This window comes from Aphelocoma coerulescens, chromosome 6 (genome assembly GCF_041296385.1).
Source record: "Aphelocoma coerulescens isolate FSJ_1873_10779 chromosome 6, UR_Acoe_1.0, whole genome shotgun sequence".
Classification (NCBI taxonomy): Eukaryota; Metazoa; Chordata; class Aves; order Passeriformes; family Corvidae; genus Aphelocoma; species Aphelocoma coerulescens.
In genome coordinates, this window is record NC_091020.1 from 34,253,707 (window position 1) to 34,278,774 (window position 25,068).

The window sequence follows — 25,068 nt, forward strand, 5'->3', positions numbered from 1 at the left end:
AGAGTAGGACCAACTGTCAGTGTCTGGGGAAGCAAATTAATACCTGAAAAATGGAAGGCACACATTTAATTTTGTATCTGCATACTCATATAAAATGCAGGTCTAAAAGTATCATAATGTTTAGCTGAAAAAACAAAATCACTGAAGAAAGTGAAATGATTTTTTAAGAGTACAAAACATATCACAGCTCCTTTGCTACCCCTAAATTTAAGTGACCTCTTAGTGCCTGTGAAAGTTCTGTGATTTACAGCAGCAGCATCTATCCTATCATTCCTCCCTTGTGTCTGGAATAGGATATTTAGGGAAAAGAGGTCTCAGCAGAATATCTGATCTTCCTGCCAGAACTTAAAGGGCTTAAACAGATGTATGACCTACAACTGACCATGGTGTCTTGAGCTGCAGCAAAGCTCTTTAACCTAAAACATAACTAAAGCTTTCCAAGGAAAACTGTTCCAAGGCAAACTGAGTGATCCCCAGTGCTGGACATTGCCTTCCAGCCAAATTTCAAAGTTTTCTTCACATTATCTAACTGTTCATCTTCTTTATCTGCAGATTAATGATATTGATGTTTTGCAACAATTAGAGAAAAGTGAACGATGCAATCTTTAGTATCTGACTTTCAAACTCATATTTAAAATGTTGCAAACTCCAGTAACTTGAAAAGAGTTAAGTTTCATTTGGACAATATTTATGGAGGGAGAGAGGACTAAAAGCTGCTGTTCATGAACTAAACATCAAGGATACAAACACTTGACAGGATTACACTTATTAGGGGCTCTAGCAAATGAGCTGAGTGGATACTTTTATAACTTCTGGTATTGGGGTGTGATGTCAGTCAGACATGAGTGAGGTGCCACGAAAAAGCAAATGGCCATGTGGGGGCAGTTTGTGATGGATATGACCTCTCAGACACTAAAACTCTCAAACCCTGAAATTTATTATGAGGTCCCAAAGAGATGCATCTCCAAGGTGCCTCTCATCCTCCTCCAAGGGAAGAAAATACGATACAGGAAAATCTGAGTTCAAAGGTACAAGGAGAGCTCTGTTACATAAGTCAGTTTAGAACGTTTCCCTCTTACCCAGAGTAAAACTGTTTGGACTGGAGAGAGTGAGCTGGAGAGAAATTGGCTTGCAGGTATAAAAATCACATAAGCCTCTGGTGACTGACTTGCATAACAAATCTGTTCCTGAGATTTGCCCAAAGGCTATGTGCATTCCTAGGATACAATATTTATTGATGAAATACACCTAATTATGGCTTCTTTCAGCTTGCTTTCTGCAGCCAGCTGCATCAATGCACAACCCCTTTGCTGAGTTAATCCTTCAGAACTGAAATGAACAGTCAATGACACAGCCACGAGAGGCAGGGGACAATGGGCTTTGTTCCACTGACCATTTTCTCTCTCCTCTGCTTCTTCCACACCTGATCCTGTCACAAACTTGCTGTCCCAGCAGCTGTAGCCCTTCCTCAGACTTCCCTCCTTGGGAATTGGCACAGCTTGGTTTGACACTGCAGAGGTGCAGCCTCTCTTTCTCCACACTCTAAGAAGTCACCTGCTTGGTTGTGGCTACCAGCAAAATGGCTCTTTTTTCTTTGTGGCTACAGAGAAAATTCCCTACTGCAGGGTCTGTCCCACACACCAGACGTTCTGCAGGGTCCTGTCTCAATGGAGCTCAGCTGTAACACTCCTTGGTGCAATTTGAGGGTCCAGTGAGTCATGAAATGACCCAGTACTTACAGAGACCCCGCTCCAGCGGGGCACAGCCTGTTTGCAACGTCCTCTGCAGCTCCTGCCTTGCTCCACTGAAGCTCCTGTTTGGATTGGGAAGCTGAGTCTGCTGCTTGTCCCATCCTTTGTCTGTACTTACATCTAACCCAAAGGCCCTCTGTGATATATTGATCTCACATTTCAGCTCTGCTCAATAAGAATTTTGTGTAGGTGGTTGAGTGAAGAGTCGGGGGAAAAAACCAAACAAAAATCTTCCCCCAGACCTGTCAAGAAGCCAAATATTTTCATCATGCCCTGAACCTTAGGCCAGATTTCTGCTTAATTCTGTCACCCAGTGTGACTTGGAGCAGCTTTATGTCTCCCCACTTTGCAGGTCATCTTTATTCAGTGTGTCCACTGACAGACTGCTTAGTGACAACACTGAAATATGAAAACTCACTCCACACATTACATTTGACAGCTTTCAAAATTCTTACATTAGAAGTCTAACCAACTTACTCATTAAATGTATTGTACCTATCCATATGATGTGACTGCTGACAGGTTTTATAATTATGTCCACTGAACCACAGCAAAAATATTTTTTGGATATTTAAAGTAAAATCTGGGATGTAGTTGAAGGCACCAGCAAAATGGGAGAAGCATAAGATTGATAATAAAATGGCTCTGATTGTATCAGCTTGTTACCTGCACACATTTTATTTCTTTATTGCATTGATTACTTCAGTGGAATTCAGTCAAAGTCACAAATAACTTGGGGAAACCTTAAGAAGTTATTTTTCCAATATTTCCCACCCACACATACTTTTCAAAATACATTTAATTCTTAAAATGTTACATGCAAGGGCTAATGCTCTAGATGTAATATTTAATACTCCTAAAAATGTAAAATAAATTAATTCCATTGCACAAATTATACCTAGGGATGTCACTTAGGTCGCTTTCTGTAACAATGGATCTGGTGCAAAGCCTGAGCCATACATGCGAGTCCAAATCCCCATTTGTGACATTTAAGAAATGCTGATGGCAGATTTGTATTATTATATAATTCCTGAACAACTAACCCAGCCTTTTCTACAATCCTCATCCAATATATAGATGAATTTATTACAGCATTTCCTCTCCCTGGTTTTTAGCTCATTTAATTTCTGGTTTCTGTTAGCTAGGTGTGTCTCACATGAAGCACATTTCTGCCAACATCACAGCAACTACAATAATACAGCTGTAAAATAATATGCTGAGAATTTGTTTTGTCTGCATAAGAGACTTTTCTACTAAAATTTAAAGGTTCCAGACCTGGTATTAGCAAAGTATCCCAGCTATCACATTCTCTTTCATCTTGGGAGGGCAAGAACTTTTCCAGACATCGCTCAGTATTCTTAGGGAGCCTTAAATTCTAGTTATAACCATACAAGAACCAAAATATATGACCATAATAGGAACCCATAAACTTTTCTGTGTTGAAAAGAAAGTGAAAAGCAAGTTAGGGAGAGTCGAGGAAAAGTAATAAAGCTTTAACAAATAATTTCAAGGCCGCACTTCAGCAGATAACACCAAGGGAAGTTGATGATGTGGGTTAATGTTTTGCTCAGTAGAGACTCTTGTCATAGGCACTAATATGGAAATGCTGCCAGCCAGACACATAAAAGCACATCAGCCACCTACCCTGCCAGCTAGAGAATGCTGGGACGTGTCACTGTCAGCAGCCCTCATGGCAGGGATGTCCAGCTGGTGGCCACAAGATCCTGGGGCTATTTTCAGATTCTCCGCTCGGTAGATCTTGTGTTCACTGGTTGCACCTTCCAGTGGCTCCAGAACGTAGCTGTTGTTTTCAAACACAATAATTCCCCTGGGACAGAGGAGAGCAGAGTGAGACTCGTGGTTTTCAGGAGCTTGTCTACACCAAAGTTACACCAAGTTTAATAAGGATGGAGTCTGAGCAAGCAAAGCACTGATTTACAATGTCACGGGCGAGCGGAGCAGGAAACATCAAAGCTGTACATTTGTCATTGCAGCACACACGGTACTTTAAAAGAAGCAATGGCTCACAGAAATTTGTCTCTTCTGAAGTGCTGCACTGCAGAACAAAATGATATTTGTGTTTTATTTGCTTTCCATTCTCCCAGTGATGCACTGCCGACGCCGACGGAGCCGCGGCGCACGGCTTCCGAGGAGCCACGGCAAATGGGAACGAACAAGAGCCTGGAGAAACGCTTTGGGAAGCAAAGGTACAGTGGGAAAGCATTCACTGCAGTCTGCAGTGTGCATTACAGCTGTTAAACCAAACCCTGATGGGAGCCTGGGCTCTGCCAGATCAAAGAGGCCTCGCAGTGTCAGGATGGATTATTAAATATTGCACAGTGGGCAGCAGAGTGAAGCTCAGAAACGGGAACAGTTGATTCCTGTTTCGCTCATTTTGCTGCCCAAAATAATAATTTTGACAGCAACACCACCTGCTCCCTGAGGAACTCACAGATTTTCCAGTGAAAGCCCTCTTGCTGAATTCTTTAAGCTATGGCCTGCAAGAGAAAAGAGGGTCCTTGTGCTGGGTCCTGCCCAGTTGTCCTGAGATGCCACAGCAAAAGAAAAGTGACAAAAGGTTGAATATCTGGGGGTGGCCAGCCTGGAGAAGAGAAGGCTCCAGGGGGACCTCAGAGCCCCTTCCAGGGCCTAAAGGGGCTCCAGGAGAGCTGGAGAGGGACTGGGGACAAGGGATGGAGTGACTTTATTTTCCTAGTGTGTCTTTTTGGTGTTTTAGAAGTGTCTGCCCTTTTTATTCCTGTCTGTGCTGCAGCAAAGGTAAGATGCTACAACCACTATGAGGCCAATACATGTTGCTGGACAATTTTCCTGCAGAAAGTTAAAAAAAGAAGGATAAAATCGGAGAAAGAGGAAGGGCCCAAAAGCAGGTTAATGACACCATGAAGCCTTATTTAAAAATAAAATTATGATAATTAGGACAAAGCTGCCTTAGCTAGTCTATTATTAGGAAGATATGATAAAGAAGCTCAAAGTCGTTGGTCTGCTAACAAATTAAGTGAAGTATTAATTCCAAGCTGGCTGCACAATTTTGCTACAGAGCACCATTAACACCAGCTCAGCCAAGCCAATAGACATTTTACTGGTGACTGGAACAGCTACAAGTCCAAGAAAAAATGCAGCCTGGAAAGCCATGATATCAAAATCTGTACAACAGCAGTCACAGGAGCCTGTTTTACTGACCTGAACCAAAGCTCAGGGTCTGATAATTCATCTGCAGCTTCTCAGGCCCCTTGGCAGAGCAGGTAAGACACACTCACCCATCACACGGCGTGCTGGGAGTGATGGATCACGGCTGGAAAAGCTGGACTGATTTATCCCAGCAACCCTGCAGCTCCAGCCAGGATCCCAACAACCCTCCTGACATACGAGACACCTCTGGGCAGGTCACCCCGTGATTTGAGTAACCTCACACCCCACAGCTCTCAATTATTGTCAGAGCTGCCTTACTCCTTGGAGGATTTAGGAAACTAGGACAACATATTCCCTTTACTCCAAAAACCAGTAGCTCTGTAATCAGCACAATCAAATAAGGATTGTTGTCTTTGCCTTGTGCAATTAATCATTTAATTTTGGAGGCAGGAGTCCATTAGTCACTGTTTGAAATGGGCCAGCCTGAGCAGCTCCCTGTGTTGACAACTCAAAAACAACGGCAAAGCATGAAGAGGTTTATTTTTAACGCTAGATTTGCCCTTCTTAGAACATTCACTTTCAAAATTAGAGGCTTAAATAATTTTCTTTAATTACTTACACTAGAAAGGGAGAGACTTAGTTGTATCCTGAGTAGAGTTCTCTCCATTTTTATTTTTTTAAAATATTTTAAAGTAAGCATCACGTTTGCAGAAGTTCATATCCAAAACGTGCTGCATCAATGCCACGTTTCCAATGTATCCCTGATGTACCCAAAAATCTGTCTTAAAGAACTAAATAACCATTTCTTTCAAAAGAACTAAATAACCACTTCTTTACCCCTCATTTCCTTTACCTGCTGAGGGCATGGACAAATGATCAGATGCCAGAGTGATTAATTTGGGTATTTCCTGAGCATACCAGTCTGATTCCCATCCCAAGGGACAGTAAGGGCCTTTAAGGACGATTCCACCTTTGCCTATGGAGCAATCCCAGGACAAGGAAAACCTGCAGATTCAGCATAAAGGGAAACAGACTTTTCATTTAAGGCACAATTATCCCTTGAGTGCTGCCTACAGGATATCAGCACTTGGCTTGTGACCATCTGTAATAAGATAATGAATATCAAATATGAATTTTCTTGGCCAGCTCTCTGTTTTTGACTAATTTTCTTTTCCTACAATTGCATGTTTTTCCCCATCGTGCATTGCCAAGCACAGCACCTTAAAAATGTAACGAGCAAAGAGTTATGGTTCCTTTCTTTTTCTTTGGTGTGAACAGTACCCACCAGTCATTCAGGACTGAGAATTTGAGGCAAATAAAATAAATCCATAGCTACTGTTTCCTTCCACTCTCCTCAGGTGTTTCCAAGGAGCCTCTGTTACACCATTTCTGTGTCTCCCTGTGGATCACAGTTCTCCCACACTCCTGAGTCAGCCCATATTCCCAGAAACTTTTCAATTTTTCAGGAGCCATTAATGTTGAACAATGTAGTGTTTTCCAGTGTGGTAAATAATATATTAATATGGCAAACACTATATCAAACGACAGATCCCCAATCAAAAATTATACAAAGAACCCCAAAGAGATTTTCAGCAAGTTGTGAAGACCAACTTCTACTGCAATCTGTGGGATTTCTATCAGACAAAAGACTACCAGAATTCCCAGGATCATAAATATTTGAGGGGAAGAAAAGCAATAAGTATTCAAATTTTGGTGTCAGGTGTCTAATTCACGGCCATCTGTGTTTTCCTCTGTCCCAAACCCTACAGATGCTGGGAAGTCAGAAAGATTTGCAAATGAGGCAGGCAGGAAAGCCAAGAGACCATCCCAGCCCTACCTGAAACAATCCCTCTGTCTTCTCCATCACTGGTAGCAGAGAGGGAGGAAAAATATCCATCCCACAGAGCACATCCAGACATCAACTCCCAGGCTCAAGGCCAACTGGAACCAGCTCCAGTGTGGTCCTGAGCCTGAGTTAAACTTGACTCCATCTCTGCACAGGGTTTGGTCTCTGCTCCTGTCTGGGGGTCAGCACTGAACAAAGCACATCCACATCCCTGCTGATCCACCCTGCACATGGGAAACCCGCTGGTGTTTGCCTCCTGTCCTCCCTTCTGAGCCATGTGGACACGTGGGGAACGTCTGTATGAGACAGGAGAACTCTCCCCACCTCAAACAAAAAGAAATTAAAACATAACTCAGATAATTAACGTTTCATTAATCGCTGTTTCACTTGCCAGGAATCTCTCAATCAGGGAAACACAATTTAATGGAATAATTCCACTTTTTAAACTGTCTAGAAAATCAAATATAATTTCTTTTTTTTCCCCCTCTTAAAAAGGAAAACCAAAACAAAACCTAAAGCGAGGCCAGTCATATTTCATAAATCAACAGGCTTTAGGAAATCTCAAAATATAAATGGGATTTTTCTTTTCCAACTTGTCAGCAGAAGCAAAGGTCCTGCCAACATAAACCATCAACACATACTTGTCTGAGAAATTGTGATGCTGAAGAAAAACTTGGCTGGGACAGCACTATATGAAACTATTATATATTATTCTGCTGCACTATACAGGGGAAATTAAGTAAATTGATAAACCTGAGATCCACAAGTGCAATTAAACATTTGGTTTTAATGCAACTCAAAGTTATACTCATTCTAAACAATAATAATAAAAAGCTCTATTGCCACTGGCAGAGGAATGGAGATGTCCTGAGTTTGTGAGAAATTAATCAGAGGGCAATCATGCTCACACACTGGATACTCACTTAAAGCCTGTCCCTGCCCACAGACATTGCAGTGCTCCTGTGCCACCTAAAAACCTCCAGGTCCTTAATTCCACAGTTAATGTTACAGCTTCAGAAAGAAAGGGGCTGATCCCACAGCTGTTCCATGGATTTCAAGGAGTTTTAGGTGAAAAGGTACCAGAATTGGAGCCTCGTGACCCTGGAGTGCAGGGCTGCTCAACAGGCACCATCTCAGGGGGTGATCTGTGCACTGAGAGGGTATTTTTATTTATTTTTCTTATACATTCTACATTCCCAGGACTCTGAATAACAAATTCCCAGGCAAGTAAGCAGGAAAACAAACAAAAGAGGAAGAAAAATGGAGTGGTGACTGAGGACTTCACTTTCAGCCCGTTTTAATAAGTTGCAGATGGATACTATGGGGATAAATGAGCAGGATGATCTATTGACTGTTTTTCTAATAGAGCTGATATTTAGATATTTTTCAAATGGTTTGGTCATTCTTTAACTTTAAAGGACTGGGAAATACAGAGAATGGAAGTCTGGAGGCAAAAGTGCTCCTGTCTCCACCAATGCCCCTGGTCACCTCTTTCTGCAACAATTCCTCACTGTAGTGGTTTGGTCTAAAATACTCATTACTGTTTATCTTCTGTGAGATAAGAATTAGGAGAAATGCAAAGCAGGCACCAACTTGAATGAATATAAAGAAGTTTATTAACAGACCTAAAAGAAGAAAAGAAAAAAAAATTATACCACCTTTAGAACTCTCCTCCTCCCCCCACCTTCCTCCCTTCTCCCACTGACAATGTAAAGACAACCCTTAAGATGTTCAGTCTGTTTACCACTTCCATAATAACCTTGTTCAGTCCATTTAGAAAGAGAAGTCTCTTTTTGCTCATGCTATGAAAACAGTATCACACCGAGACAGCCACCCACTTCCAAATATTGTTCAGTCCATTTAGGAAGAGGAGTCTCTCTGCTTGCGATGTGAGTCCCTTCCCCCGACTTGCAGCTTTTCCCGCAACTGCTTTCGAGGGTCCACTCTTGAAGTTTTTCGGGGTACAATTTTAAGGTTGAGCTGTTCAGAAAAAAAACAGAGGCCCTTCTCCTTCCCTGGGAGCAAAGGGTCATCTTCATCTTTGAGACTATCACTGGAAGCATCTCTAGGAATTGAGGTTTTTCTCCTTTCCTCTTTGGAGCAAAAGTCCTCATCTGGTTCATCTGGTTCATCTCTCTCTGTCCAAACTTCTCATGAAATTACAGCTGCGTCAGCATCTGCCTATCTCAGCGCAGGTGCTTCTGCTTATGAGTTGAACACTCCACCCCCCATATCTTCATGAAATTACAACAGGATACTCTGATATATCATAGCTTCACAACAGACTTTCAGCTTTAAGCATCTCCTCTCTCTCTTCCCTCAGGTTTTCAGCTCTTCACAGCAATAAAAGGGTTAATCTCACCTCGGCCTTACAGCTGGAATGTGGCTTATCGCAGTTGGTCACCTGACCTCTGCCGGACAGAGGTGCCGCTTTGCTGAATCTCGGCCGCAGTGGAGGGGGGGTTCCGAGCCGCTCCGGCTGCCCACGGCAAGGCAGTGGGGGGGGGTTCCACGGCTGGAACAGGCCCATGGCTCCAGGCTGGCCGTGGCCCGGCCCGGCCTGGCCCAAGCAGGGCCTGGCCGGGCCTGCTGGCCCCTGCACGGGGCCTGCAGCCACCTGTGCCAGCGCCGGAAACGAGAGAGAGCTTGGGGGGGGAGTTTGTCTATTCTTAAGTGTGTATCACAGAGGCGGTCACAACTTTAAGTGGCTTAAAGAATTGTCCATATTCAAACTGGCCAGCTGATAGGTTCTATCAGGTCCCAGAGGAAGCTGTAAGCACCCCTTAGCAAGGATATCCCTTCCGGGACTATGCTTGCTAACCTATGACACTCACCTCTAAAATGGAGTAAATTTTAGTATCCACAGAAAAAAAAAATCTATTGATGAAGAGCACAACACAAGAGCCAAACAATCCCATTATCCTACTGCACTGCACAGCAGGATTCCATTAAAATAACAAATCTGACCCAAATCTACCAAGGGCAGCATCTCAAAGGGTGGTGAGAGCAGTAGCACCACTGGTTTTACATCTCGCAGGAGTGGTGGAGGTGTTCTCACACAGACACATCATTACTCACAGGGCTTTTACTCCAGCCAGTGCCTTTCACAAACCTGAAAGTATAATCTCTGGAATGGAATTATGGCCAGAGACTCGTGCAGCACACACTTCATCCTTTCTCAGTGCAAGACAGACCTGTCCAGAGTGGATGCAGATTGGGCCCCAACCTCGATTCCCGGAATTCAAGCAAGGAGTTGCTTGAATGGGAAGAGAAAATGCAAGTTCATGTCCAGAATTTGGGCTGAAACAAACAGTAATTGTGTTGTCAGAGGAAGTGTCACAGGAGAAGGAGGAGAAGGAAGGAGGAGAAGGAGAAGGAAGGAGAAGAAAGGAGGAGGAGGAAGGAGAAGAAAGGAGGAGGAGGAAAGAGGAGGAAGGAGGAGGAAGGAGGAGGAAGGAGGAGGAAGGAGGAGGAAGGAGGAGGAAGGAGGAGGAAGGAGGAGGAAGGAGGAGGAAGGAGGAGGAAGGAGGAGGAAGGAGGAAGGAGGAAGGAGGAGGAAGGAGGAGGAAGGAGGAGGAAGGAGGAGGAAGGAGGAGGAAGGAGGAGGAAGGAGGAGGAAGGAGGAGGAAGGAGGAGGAAGGAGGAAGAAGGAGGAAGAAGGAGGAGGAAGGAGAAAAAAGGAGAAAAAAGGAGAAAAAAGGAGAAAAAAGGAGAAAAAAGGAGAAAAAAGGAGAAAAAAGGAGAAAAAAGGAGAAAAAAGGAGAAAAAAGGAGAAAAAAGGAGAAAAAAGGAGAAAAAAGGAGAAAAAAGGAGAAAAAAGGAGGAGGAGGGAGGAGGAGGGAGGAGGAGGAAAGAGGAGGAAGGAGGAGGAAGGAGGAGGAAGGAGGAGGAAGGAGGAGGAAGGAGGAGGAAGGAGGAGGAAGGAGGAGGAAGGAGAAGAAAGGAGGAGGAAGGAGAAGAAAGGAGGAGGAGGAAGGAGGAGGGAGGAGGAGGAAAGAGGAGGAAGGAGGAGGAAGGAGAAGAAAGGAGGAGGAGGAAGGAGGAGGAGGAAGGAGGAGGAGGAAGGAGGAGGAGGAAGGAGGAGGAAGGAGGAGGAAGGAGGAGGAAGGAGGAGGAAGGAGGAGGAAGGAGGAGGAAGGAGGAGGAAGGAGGAGGAAGGAGGAGGAAGGGGCATTGGCATCTGTGCCAATTTAGTGAGCACACTTTATAGCACCCTGCAGCCAACAGACAGGAAAAGACCATTCAAACTTGCAGATCCCACTAAGTGCCAGAAGCAGTGGATGGAGAAGCAGCAGGCTCAGACAGCTGGGTAGGGATCATCCCTCATCCTTGTCCTGGCAGCAATCCCTGTGCACTGGGGACCCTGTGCACACTGTGGTCAAAGGCTGGACATTATGTTCATCTCAGATCACAGAGGTGACCCCGATCCAGGAGCTGCTCCCCCTGGAACAGGCAGCCTACAGAAGCTATGAAAGCCCAGAAAGTGAATGGTTTTTAATGTTGAGCTCAAAATCCTCCAGGAGTTTTCCGGTCAGATAAATTACAAACCATGCAGGATGTTTATATGATCTAAAAGCTCTTCAGAAAGTATGGAGGAAAAGCTCACATCCAAACCAGTGCTTTTCTCAACAGGGATTTTCTCCTAACTTAACTTTTGGATGAAATCTCTCCTTCTGTGGGGAAATGATGCTTGAGAAGTCGTGAGGAATTTACATTTCTTTTTCTCACTGGTTTCCTACTTCCATTCCTTTTTAAAATAGTTGATGTCTGGAGTGTCACATTTAAATCCTCTCTTCAGCTGACTGTGTCTGCGCTGCAGTGAGTTCAGCCAGAGCATTTGAAAAATGGTATTGGCAGCCTCGGGTACCATAACTCTGTAATCCCAGTAAAAATGAGCATCTATTCCATTCTGGGGCCTTCTCCCCATCCCTGTTGCTGTGGACACAGCATCTTTCAGCTGCTGACGAGGCTGGACAATGACTGAACACTTTCTGTATGTGTGACTGGGTTTATTATCTAACAATTAGGTAAAATATCTTAGGATATTCAAGTGCATTTTGGTGTTTCCTGGGAGATTTATGTCCTTAGGCTCCTGAGGAATTTCTGGGAGCACCTCTCAAGCTACCCCCATCTAAGAGGTCACTGCAGATGCCTTTGGAGCATCACATTACCATGCCAGAGTCCTCTGCCAGCTCCTGGACCAGGGAGGTTTGTGCCCTTCTCCAGGCTGCAGCTCTGGGTGGATTCAGCACTCACAGGGAAAGCAATCAGGGAAAAAATCATTTGAGTCTAAACAAATTTAACACAGAAGATGTGAGCAGTGGCCGCAGGCCAAAATTATTTGCTAAAAACTTGAAGAGCCTCCAAGCTAGATAAACAGAAGGGTATTTCCTGAGGACAGGAAGGAAACAGCTCAACTTTGTCGTACCTTCACCTTCCCACAAGCTCTGACAGTCTAATTGGCTTTCTGATCCAGATGGACACACAGAAACCCTGATTAGCCATTGTTCCCTTCTCGTGCATTCAGCATTTCCTGACTCCTCTCTGCCATTCAGCTCTTCCTTCTCTGAGGAGCCAGCAGGATGCAGATTATGGCATGATTGTGTTCTCCTCTAACCTGCATTTTAGGCAGCTCTCAGTGTCAATCCCACTATTTCTGCCACTGTGCTCCTACATGAGGCGAGGAGCTCGAATGTTATGTGTGTGAAGATGTAACAGAGCTGGAAAATGTGTGTTTGAGAGAGCTGTGCTTCCTCCTCTCCCCTCTTTATCTCTTACCCCTCTATCTGCCTGATTAACTTAAACCAGACAAACCTTAGTTTTCAGATTTCACACAATTCTTCCTTGTCACGGGGCAACCGTGTCGTGTTCAGGAGCTAATAACACATCTCAAATGCTCAGCCATGTGGAGGGAAGATGGTTGGGGGAGGTCAGAGCAAGGTTCCTCCAGCTCAGCACCCCATCTCTGGCCTTGGCCAACAGCAGGAACTCAGGGGTGAGAGATAAGAACATAACAAGCACCCCCAGCTGGCACTCCCAGCTCTGAGAGCAGCAGTGTCAGGGACATCTCAGCGTTTGACAGACCTGGAAAGGCTCCCTGAGCTCCCCTTCCCAAATTGTCACATCTTTTCAGAATCTATTGATACTTTTTACACTGACACCCGCCCGTGACAGCTCCAGCGCTTCGTTACGTGAATAAAAAGTACTTTCCTTTGCTCTAAAGTTCCATTTGATGTCTCCTAATTTTGAGGTTATGAAGGATATTCAGTAATTGTCCCCTCTCCAGCGTGACACTCAACCTTGTTTCATCATGCTCCTTTTCTCTGCCATCTCCTTTCAAAAGTGACAAATCCTAGTCTATTTTCTCTCCTTGGATAAAAGCTGCTCCATACCTTTGATCACAATTTTTGACCTTCTCTGTACCTTTTCTGGATATAATCTCTCTTCTGAGATGGAGCTGGGGAGGGGAAAACAAGAACTGCATGCAGAACTCAAGACGTGAGTGCTCTGTGGATTTCTAAAGCGGTAATGAGGGTTCTTGTTTCATCCTCTATTTCTATCTCAGTAATTCCTATGATCCCTTTTGCTTCTTTGACTGCTGCTGAGCACTCAGGCTTCAGAGCACACTGAAAATGTGGAACTTACTCTTTATGAGGAGTTTCATGTCTTTTAATGAACTCTGCTGATCTGGGGGATAATGTGCAGCCCCTACCTATCCACACGTGGAACAATGCCCAAGGTGCCTGTCTGGTGGGAGTGGGAGGATATTGGTTCTCCAGGATTTCAGAGGGCTGACAGCGTGCACTTCCTTTCATTAGATGTTTTTCAGGCACTTAAAGCTCAGCTCCACGCAGCAGCTGTGTGAGGTAGGTAAGAATCATTAAATGGATTTCACAGATGGAGAAAGTGAGACAGAGAGATTTGTCCGATTCACTTAGGAACTGTCACGGAGCCAGGAACAGACCCTGAAAACGAGACCAGGCTTCCCTTCCAACAGCTGCTGCAAGTGAAAGGGCTGCTCCAGGGACTGTCCCCACCTGGGGCCACATGGCCTCACAGTGCCTTATGTCTCTACTCCCACAGCTTGGAGTCTTTATCATGACATGGAAAAGAAAGAGCCCTTGCTCCAGTGAGTTGGTGACAAGTACACTATTCTATTCTATCCCATCTTACCCATAACTATTCTTTCAAGCTAACTCTTTCAAGCTGCCAGCAAAGCAAGCCATGAAATTCTTTTGGACTGCCCTTCTTTCGGAGCCACCTGGTCTAGTGGAAGGTGTCCCTGCCCATGGCAGGGGGTGGAACAGGATAAACTTTCAGCTCCCTTCCAACCCAAACCATTCTGTGATTCTGTGGTTCTGCACAGGCAATATCTGGGAGTTATTGCTGCCTGGGAGTTGTTGCTGTTGGTTATTGGGCTGTGAAACAGGTTTGGTGGAGTGAAACAACAGGCACAGGACCCTTTTCACAAACTGTTCTCGCTCATGGACACTCTGTTTACCAACCTCAGCAGTGAAACAGGCACAGATACTGCGATTTATCCTCAGCTGATCTCCTACTAGAACGAAACATGCACTGCAAAGGAAATTTCCAAAATTTTGTACTGCAAAAGGTGCTGCTCCGTTTTTCCTGTGGAGAAGGAGGCTAAACCTGCCAGCTTGCACTCTGGGGACTTGTCTGCAACAGTGTCAGAAAAATGTCACTGCCAGCATCTGCTGTCTTGACGTATCTGAGCTACCTAAAACTGGGAAACAACTCTAGGAGCTCCACAGTTGTAAAGTGAGCACTTTGGAGAAGAAAGAAAAGACTTCTAATGTGGAGAAGGGTATTTTCTCTTGAGACTGATTAATTTCCAGGTAGTCTGGAACAAAGACATCAATGCAGACCCTGTCCCACGAGGTACAAATTTTCCCTGTAGCCCTTGCAGAGCTGTGATCCCTTTAACTAAAATACTGAGAGCTCTGCATTAGGTTCTTACCAACAGTTTTAAATTCTGGATATATTTTACAGCGAGAATGACAGATGAATGCTGACTGTTCATGCAAGGGGTTCATTAAACTTTTGGAAGATGCTGGATCCATAGTGGAGCACCCATAAAGCCCTTGTCTGTGTGGGAATGAGCCAAAGGAATCCCATCCACTACAGCAAATGGGTCCCAGAGGGAGGGATCAAACTGTTTGCTCTCTCTGCTGCTCTGTCCCAGAGCTCCCTTACAAAAGCCTTGACAATGCCACTATCGAACAAAATGCAAAACCAAGGGGAAAAGATTCCAGCCACTCCTGCTGTTTGTGGATAAATTAAACCCAGGAAAGGCTGAGACAGCTGGAAATCTGACAGGAAAACTGGGTTTTCCAGGGAGAACGCTAGAGCCAATTTACAGTTAATTACTGTGATTTGGAACAGCTCTGTGAGTAAATACCAGCCTCTGATTGTCCAAGTAAGGAAGATAATTGTTTCCTGAACTGTGTCCATTGTGTATTGAAAATGTTGTCAGACCATTCCTTTGTCAAACTCGGAGAAGGTTTGGTTTTCAGCGATGGGAATCAGCTACTCTGCTGTTAACAAGCAGCTAAAATCCAAAAGCTGAGCATCTTACCTGCCATAAACACAGTTACTTGAGCTCCACAGCCGTGCATATTCTATATACCATAGAATCTTTGATTCTCTGATTTATGAAGTCACCTCTCCTAATGATGAAGCTGCTGGACAATGAGTGATTCCACAGCTGGCAAAGCAGTCCTGACAGCACTGGTGAAATGGTTTTGAGGACAAAGAGGCCTGGAAAGCCACTGGACACTGCCAGTACAAAAATGTGCCTAGCACTGCAGCGCTGCAATGGGCACAGAGAGGGATGGGCAGCAGGAGAGAAGGGATGGCTCTTGGAAAACCCCCCAAATTGTGTTATCTATCCTTTGCTTTTTCTCTTCAGAGGAACTAGAGGGGAATTAATTTGTAGAGATTCATCTAATATTTGAAAAAAGATAGAATCATAGAATCGTTTATGTTGGAGAAGCCCTCTAAGATGACTGAGTCCAACCATTCCCCAGCACTGCCAAGGCCACACATGTCCCCATGTCCCCAAGTGCCACATCCACATGGATTTTAAATCCCTCCAGAGATGGGGACTCCACCACTGCCCTGGGCAGCTGTGCCAAGGCTGGACTAACCTTTCCATTAAGAAATTTCCCCAATATCCAACCTAAACCTCCCCTGGCCCAGCCTGTCTCTCCTGTCCCTGTTCCCTGGGAGCAGAGCCCGACCCCCCCGGCTGCCCCCTCCTGTCAGGGACTTGTGCAGAGCCACAAGGTCCCCCCTGAGCCTCCTTTGCTCCAGGCTGAGCCCCTTTCCCAGCTCCCTCAGCTACTGGGGCTCCAGCCCCTTCCCCAATATTGATTCATTCATTAAAAGTCACACCAAACACTCAGGAGCTCAAATCTCTCTGAAATCTTGGCTCACCTGAGTCCCGAGCAGGTGCTGAGGCTGACGGAGGACTCGGGGTACCCCTGCACGTGGCCATGGTAATAGCAGTGACCCTGTGGCAGGAAGAGAAAACATTTCAATGGTCACAAATGCTCTTTGCTCCTGGTTTTCCAGTCCTTTTATTTCAAGGTGATTATCAGTTTCAGGCTACAGCATCCAGAATCACACTGACAGCACCTTTCCTGTCCCACCAAGTATTCACTGGGCTTAACAGGCCAAAGAGTTCCTAAATGGAAACCTTGGGTGCTTTTAAACCCCAAAAGGATATGGGAGCTTTTTTGTTTTGTGTTCTTATTTTTTAAAGGATCAATAATGTTAAATCTGTATGACTGTCCCCCTTTTTCTATTTTATTTAAAGCTACAATATGGAATATTTTATAAAATTAATCAGATGAACAAATCAGCTGCCACACTTTACTGCTGTCTAGAGAGACCCCTATTTTTATTTAAGGGCATTTAGACTTACATCTAAAACTAGATCTAAATAGATCTATATTTATTTAGAGTTAGACCCATCCCTATAGGAGGTAGATATGCAAAAAGTGAAATATAACAAAGCCAATCCCAACCCTATAACTTGAAAAAAAAAAAAATCACAGAGCAAATGAAGGGGAAGGAAAACAGGTTGCAAAGGAAACTTTTTATTGAAATACCCAACCAAGTAGCTGCATGTTATTAAAAACAAACAAGAATAAAGGGGGTCTTCTATTTTGAGAGACAACAGTCCAATTTCATTTTGTGGCTAGGTTATTGTATTTCTTTAATAATCCAGTGCTTGCAAAAGGCACCCACAACAGAGGGTTTCTAAGCACATCCACATATCTGTCTGGAATCAAGGCTAGTTTTATTGTTGACTAAAGGTTATACTGCATTCCCAATTATGTGACTGGCTGGAAAGCAAGGACTGTGTCACACCCAGCATTTCTTTTCTCGTGGTCCTTTGAAGGCCACCTGGAAGCTGAAAACTCTGCTGTGAAAGGTTCCTGTCTGATTAAGGGAAGTTATCAGTGGTGCTGTAACCTGACAGTCATCTCCCTGTGCCTTTTAATGCTTCGTTCATTATTGCATTAATTAACCTTTCCAGTCTGGGGCACGGTTTCCACTCACAAAGCCTCACAGAGCAGACTTCGAAAGACCACCTCGATTTTGGTGAAGAAAACAACAGTCATGGAAATGCTGAGCAGGATGGAATGATTCAGACAGGAATCTTCTGCAAATGAGTTTATGCCAGGAGAAATGTTTGTTTGATTTCCAGCACGAGCAAGTGAACACAGAACAGCCAGCTCTGACTTTCTAAACACAAATCTCAGTGGCTTTTCTCAGTGGAAGAATCGACAGAAACAGGGTGAGAGTGTTTTACTCTCGGGTATTGTTATCCTCAATCCTCATAAACACATTAGCAAAGACAAAGCCACAAGAGAAGGGAGGGAGTCATAGACTGAATTTTTTGGGGGGTGATCACTTCAGTCACAATTGCTGTGGATGTCAAAGCTTTCAGTGTGGGTGCACTACTTCACTTTATTTTAGTGTTAGTGGTTACATGCATCCAGCTGATAGAAGAAAAATCAATGCCCCCCCACTCAAGCACTGAGACCCTTATATGCTAAAACCAAAAATAAAATAGGTTTATTCTCATTGCTTAAAGCAAGCATGAGGCAGAGGTGACGTTCTGAGCTCCTGAGAAAGAAATCTTTGGGTTTGAGCATCACCAGAGCTGAGCACAGGCCCAGTGAAGGGGGAGGGGAGCCAATATCTCACCCCACACAGCTGCTGCTGTGGTCCAGCTGTCTTTATCTAAGAGTGAATTATGGCAAAGGGCCTGATTTCTTTCCCTCTCCACATACAACTTGTCATTTTATTAACTCTGAGCTCCTGGTTGTGGCCCATTTCACAATTTCTCTGAGATCCAGCTACGTGATGCCAAAGTTCAGTATCGAAAATGTAAACTTATCAGAGCATGGCCTGCAAGGGGACTGGTAGAAAATTGATTTCTAGCTCAGTAACTCCACTGAATTACAGGATTTTTTCTCTGCTATCAAATCTTTTTATTCCTTCAAACTAGTATATAAAATGGATGACCCCTTAAAAGCAAATAATTACCAAGGCTGATCCATCATACTTAAAACAGTACTCTACCCTTACTTGAGATCATTTAATAAATAGCAGCTTTTGACAATTTTTCAGGTGCTGTAAATTGAAAAATAACCCAGGAACTGACTCGTGTGCTAGAGAACTGCCCAAATGACAGCTCCACAAACCTGCCTTGCTTTGACCTCCAAGCAGAATTTGACTAAGCAACTTTTCAGTGGAAAATCAGATTTGGTTTCAACTCCAGACTGTATTGATGTCCTCAGTGAAGAAGAGATATAAAAATAAAATCGGAGACTTATCTTTTCTCAACTGTATTGCAGCATTTAATGAAAAATGAATTCACTGCTCTCCCTCTTTTAGGCAGCAGAATGCACTGTCATTATTAATCACGACTTACTTTGCCATTATGCAAACAGACATTGTTTTTTAGCAAGGAAAACCTGTCATTAGCTGTACACATAGTCCTGTTAACTCAGGTAAATCTCTAAAAGACTCATGTGCTTCATTTATTTCCTTTTACTTCCTTCAGGAGTCTCTGCAGCCTTCCTGCTTCTAAAACAAATGACTATTTTCTCCCGAGCTGATTTTGAAGGAGATATGAGGACCCAGCAAAATGAAAGCACTGAAAGCTTCCAAAATGATTGCTTCACTTGGGGTGTCTGGAGCTATAATGAAGATGCTTTTTCAGAAGATGTTATGCAGGGAAACAATTCCTTTCCCTGATCCCAGCAAAGCCCATTAAGGATGGAAACACAAAGCACGATGCCTCTGCTGACAGTGTCAGTAAGTAAATACCATAACATAACAAATACTTTATGGCACTTAGGCAGATAAAAGATAAGCGTTGTAATTAAAATGGCTTGCTGCATTATTTCTAATTAAGGCATTCAGGCTGTCAGAGGACAAAAAATGTTCCTGCCTTAAGAGGTTTTATAGGTAAAAAGCAGGTTTTAGCTACTTATTTTGACAAGCTGTATTTTTAAAGATATATATATATCTTTTATAAATATTGATATATACATATTTATACACGTACATAAATACACATACACACACACACAAATACAAGCATAAAGTACATCCATAACACATTTATGGCCTGGATTTAAAAGTAAATCCAACCAACACCCTCTCCCCAACTCCAGCCATGACTTCCCCAGTGAGGAAAGACACCCAAGCCTTCTAACACCTGACATGAACTTTTGCACTCTGGAAATCAGATGTTTAAGGGTTTTTTCCAGACAGAACCAGGGCTTTTCTCCATAACTGATCACCCATGGCTGCCATAATTAACAAATTTTAGTGGGTTAATTTCCAAGAAGCAGAAAAACAATCTCACAAATTTTAAAAATCACCTGGTTGAAACTCCAGAGCTCGCCTTTAAAGTCTCCCCCTAGAAATGCACATGTAGGATCAGAGCAGTCACAAAGACACTGAAGGCAACAGCAAAAAAAGATCACACGTTGAGCTGTTTCATCCCAAGGCTCAGATCCTGGCAGAGAACACTTTGGACTTTAGGGATGAAGCATCATCTGCCCACGAAAGCCCAACCTTACCGTGTGATTGTGTGTGAGAACCACGTCAGTGCCGTCCTGCAGATAATGGGTCTCTGTGAAGCCTCTGGCTAACAGGCCCCTGGAAAAAACAGAGCACACGGAATATTGAGGCCACCTCACCTTGAATTTATCCTTTAGCAGTTCTGTTTGAGATAAGGATCAAAGCCAGGCATTAAGGATTCGATAACTACAGGGAATAAGGGAAAATAGAACTCCAAATATTGAAGCTGCAGGATGGGAACACTTCCTGTGGTAATTGTGAATAGACTACAAGTTTCCAGACTCTTTTCTCTTCCAAATGAGGACTCGGTGCCAGCACAGTTCAGTGTTGAATCTTCCATGTAATTTTCAACACATTTTAGGTTAAATGGGAAAACTGGGGTTTGGAATATTGTTAAGTAATGGTGGTTTGTTGAAAAGGAAAATGTTTTCCCTGTGTTCCTTATTTTCCCATCCAATCTGTTGTATTCATCAGCAAGTGACCACCCAAAGACTAATTTTAGCACTTGGTGAGTGAAACAAACTCCCTTCCATTGGCACTCCAGGGAAAACACTGCACGAACATCACAGAAGTTACAGCACTGGATTTATTCTGGTCATCTGAAAGGATATTCACAAATGGAAATGTAACAAAATGATGCACCAGGAGACTGTGCAAGATAATGCTTGAGATGAGGCAGTTTGTTCCTATTCTCTCCACACTTCCCCTCCGGCCTTTGGCAATGAGATAAAAAATTTGGACTTGCAATTGTCATTTTCCAGGAATCTCCAGAGAGAGGCATGTGTGTGACAACTATGAAAACTCTTTTTGTAGGGAACTTGTGGAAGAGGGAAAGCTGCACCTGCCTCTTTTTTAAAAAAAAGAAATCTTGCTATTGATCTGTTTTCAACTCCTTATCTAAAGAGCATTTCTAACAAAGCCAGAAGGAGGAACTCTCATTCACATTTACTCCTAACGTAGGTCTTGAGCTGTGCCCCTCATCACAAACATCCTTGAGTTTTGACAAAATTTCTGGCGAAATGCAAAAGCACAACATAGACGGAGGCAAGAGATAAATGCCACCATCACCTTCAGAAACCTGGAGAGTGTAGAGTATGGAAAATCCCTGCCTCTGTATTTCACAGTGTTCGTTCTGTTCCACTTCAAATTGTGTTTGTCCCTTGGGTTGTTCATTCGAACAAACCAGGCCCCTTCTTTTACTTAAAGCTGGTTAATGCTGCACCCTTGCAAATATTCTGGTGGGAACTATTACACAGTCGTGGCACACATTTCCTGTATTTGTATAAACATTACAACTAGAGCATAAACACACATTTAATTTTCATTACGGATTAATTTGCAGCACATTAATATCCAGTGGCTCCATCAGGATCCGGTTGTGCTAGGAACTCTATGAACACTTATTAGGGAGAAAACCCAGCTTTAAAAGACTCTGTCTTGAGGAAGGGAAAAGAAAAAAGAATGAAACAAGACCAAAAACTAAAAAAGAAAGGAAAAAAAGAAAATAAGGAAGTGGCAAGGCAAAAAATGAAGCCCCGACACATTATGGTGAGTATTCAAGCAGGGATGCTCACACTTAACTTTTACATTTTTCAGCTTGTGGGAAATATTAGCATATTAATAGATATGGAATGTTAAAACACTGCAGCATTTGGTGGGTCCATAGGAACTGGATCTCAGGCAGCCACCACACCCACAGCAGGATTCGGGTGCCCAACCAAACATCTCGTGTTGGTTTAGATACACAATAATAAATGACACCAACCTCCAGGGACACCCGTGGTGCCTCACAGGACGCTTAACTACAATGGTGATCTCACCTCTTGTGCCTGCAGCCTCCTCAAACCCTGCCAGGAACTGTATCCAGTGGGCTGTATCCAACAATCATGGAATGGTTTGGGTTGGAAGAGACCTTTGAGATCTTCCAGCGCCGCCCCTGCCATGGGCAGAGACACCTCCCACTGTCCCAGATTGCTCTGAGCTCCATCCAGCCTGGCCTTGGGCACTGCCAGGGATCCAGGGGCAGCCCCAGCTGCTCTGGGCACCCTGTGCCAGGGCCTGCCCACCCTCCCAGGGCACAATCCCTGCCCAATATCTCATCCAGCCCTGCCCTGTGTCAATGTGAAGCCACTCCCCTTGTCCTGTCACTGCACTGGAAAAAAGTCCCTTTCTGTTTCCTACTGTCTCATTATCACAAAGAGCAGTTGCTTCCATAATTATCTTTATTTATCTAACACTGCTAAGTTCTGCACTTAGCAGGCATTAATTGCCTTTGTAAAGGCAAGATCCCATCGCTGAAGCCAACAGAGTTTTGCTGTGCACTTTTTGGAAGTGGGATTTCATCCAGGACAGGGGAGTGAGTTTCATTTAATGGGACAAAGTACAGGCAAAGGTAACAGATGTAGCAGAAGGGCAAAGTGATTGAGCAACACACTTGCTTTGTGCTCTGCTGTTTCCACGGTGTTTGACAGCAATGATGATAAAGGTGACCTTTCTGCTGCTGTTGATTCTGCCTTCAGGCACAGATTTAGAAATATTTCATAGATCCGTAGGTTTGAATACCAGAAGGGATTTGTGATCACCAACTTGCCCTGCCCCATTACAGGGGTCATTTGACCCAAATTTATCTTCTGCTACAATGACAGGGAAGGAACTAGATCCATTTTCTTACTGTAAAGAGCCCTTACCTAGATCTCCCATGATGATGGAGCTATCACAAACCTGGCAGGATTTAAACTCAGCCCTACCTAAAACCACTGCACTTTGTATCTGTTTTAAGTGTGCCAACATTCAGTTTCCAGCCACTGGATTGGATCTCATTCCCTCACATCAGAGCTTCATTTTTGTTTGAGTCTTCCATGGAAAATTGTACTGACAAAAGTAAGGAAACACAGCAGGTAAACAAGTTCCTGCTGTCAGCAATGTCTCTGTCAGGATGAAAGTTTGATGCAGACCCTGAAAATACTGGCTGAAAGTAAGAATTCCCAGCGTGAGCTGTGAAAGACTGGTAAGAGCACCAAGATGATGGGATCCCACTGTTGGGCTAACCTAAGGAAAGAAAAAGAATGCCCCAATGTGGGACACAGAGCTGTGGCTGCCCCTGGATCCCTGGCAGTGCCCAAGGCCAGGCTGGACACTGGGGCTTGGAGCAGCCTGGGAAGGTGTGGAAGGTGTCGAAGGTGTCCCTGCCCATGGCAGGGTGGCACTGGGTGGGCTTCAAGGTTCCTCCAACCCAAACCACTCTGTGACTCCAGGATACCAAACCCTAGAAATTTTATGTGCCACTGCAAAAACAAGAGAGTTTTCCAGGAGTCTGCACTAACCCTCCTTCATTTTGGTAACTCAGACATCATTGCTGAGACATCTGCTCTGCTGCCACACCGGTGCTGGTGCCAGCCTGAGAATGAGCCAGGGAAAGGTTTCCTCCACGCTGCAGGGTGAGGACCTCTGTGAGATGTTGCCAGGGAGTCCAACAGCTCCTGGCAGAGGAAGGAGCTGTTATCCCCACTTGCAAAATGTCCAGTGACCTAAAAGCTGTGTAGCTGTGTATGCAGGGCTGGTACCCAGGGACAGCAAGGCATTTCTTGACAGGTTATGAAAATTAAGTGTAACAAGCACTCAAATTCCACTACTGAGTGTGCACCACTTCACTTTCCAATTATGGCAATAACGTTTAACACAGCAAACAATCAATCCAGCATATGTATCTATTAGGTAATTTAATTACCCTCCCACCCCCCAAAGATCTGCAATATAATGGATTGATTTACATTTCTGGTTTTGACCCGGAGTAAAGGAGATTAATAGAGGAAAGTAAATTAATTTAGATGGCAAGCTACTTAGCCTAATTGGATCAATGTAATTCTGAAAGAGCAGGGATCAAAATAACATTAATATATCATAGAGCAATTCATCACCATGTCTGGAGTTTCAAATGTTGCCAGCTACAATGCTCAGCAGTACCAGATGATTATCAATACTTTGCCCTGCATGAAGAGACAGAAACAAATGCTGTGGAGAACTGCATCAGCTGCTTGATGTGATTTTAAAAAATCAGCTGAAACAACACTACAACTTTATCACTGATGCTCCAAAGACGCAAAAGTGCCATTCTTGAGCACAATTACTCGTGTGCTTAGTCACTGGGTTTATCAGCACAGTCATTTTTTCACATTTCACATGATCACAGGATGGTTTGGGATGGAAGGGACTTCAAAGCTCATCCAGTTCCACCCCCTGCCACAAGCAGGGACACCTTCCACTATCCCAGCTTGCTCAGGATCAAATTTCCCAGAGCCATATGAACAAGTAGAAGCTTCCATGGCCTAGAAGGATAAATTTTATGCCTCCTGATCTACAACAGACACAGCACAGGTTCTCTCATCCTCTCTAAGTCAGTAGAAAATCTCCTTGTCAGATTTGCTGAAACATTTTCAGGTGTCAAGCAAGTAACCCAAGCCTCAGAGGATATGATGAATATTATTTAAACTTCTAATCCTCACCTTCCTGGCCCTCCACAAGGTGAAATCTGAGGTAGTTTGTTTGGGGAGGGGAAAAATGTCCTGGTTCAAGCACATCAGATTTTTTTTCCTGAATCCATTTAATGACAGGAGTGGTAATTTAACACACTGCCTCTCACTTGCAAATGAGAAAATCAGTCTCTGCTCTCCAGGCGCCGATATATTACTTCAAAAGGTTATAATGATATTTCATCACCCAGGGAGAGTCAGACAGACAGTCACAGGAGTCAGAGATGGAAAAAAAATCTAGTGGATCATACAGGGGGCCTCCTGGAAGCCAAATGTGCTATAGATCAAACCAGGTTCTGCCTCATCAAGCTGCAAATGTCAGGAGCAATGCTGATCCCACCACTTTCCAAGGGAGATGTCTTTGCATTCCAACAGATGTTACTGTCATGATGCATTTCCCAAAATCCAGCCTTTTCTAGTTTTTCCCAGTCCACTTCTTCCACCAGCTGAGACAATGACTTTCCTTCTTGCTACATCTGTCATTCACACAGATTATTATCAAATTTGTCCTTCAGCCATCCAGGCACCAAGTGCAGACTCTCAGGCTGTAAAAAAGGACAAGAACTGTGCACTTCTCACGTCAGTGCTACTCAGGAAAAATCTCAGCACCTTCCCAGCAGGAGCAAACCCTGGGGTTCAACATCACAAGGATGCCCCCCCTTTG

General features: G+C 44.0%; 1 protein-coding gene across 2 annotated transcripts in view; it reads right to left on the reverse strand.

The window, feature by feature from the left end:
* ADAM12 (ADAM metallopeptidase domain 12) overlaps window positions 1-25,068 on the reverse strand; it is a 185,940-nt gene that overhangs the window by 67,902 nt on the left and 92,970 nt on the right. For both annotated transcript variants that reach the window (XM_069020257.1, XM_069020256.1), the window contains exons 5-7: window positions 19,875-19,953; window positions 16,204-16,280; window positions 3,396-3,579 (exon numbers count right to left, since the gene is read on the reverse strand). In XM_069020257.1, the coding sequence (XP_068876358.1) occupies window positions 3,396-3,579; window positions 16,204-16,280; window positions 19,875-19,953 (340 nt within the window). The remainder of the gene's footprint in view (window positions 1-3,395; window positions 3,580-16,203; window positions 16,281-19,874; window positions 19,954-25,068) is intronic.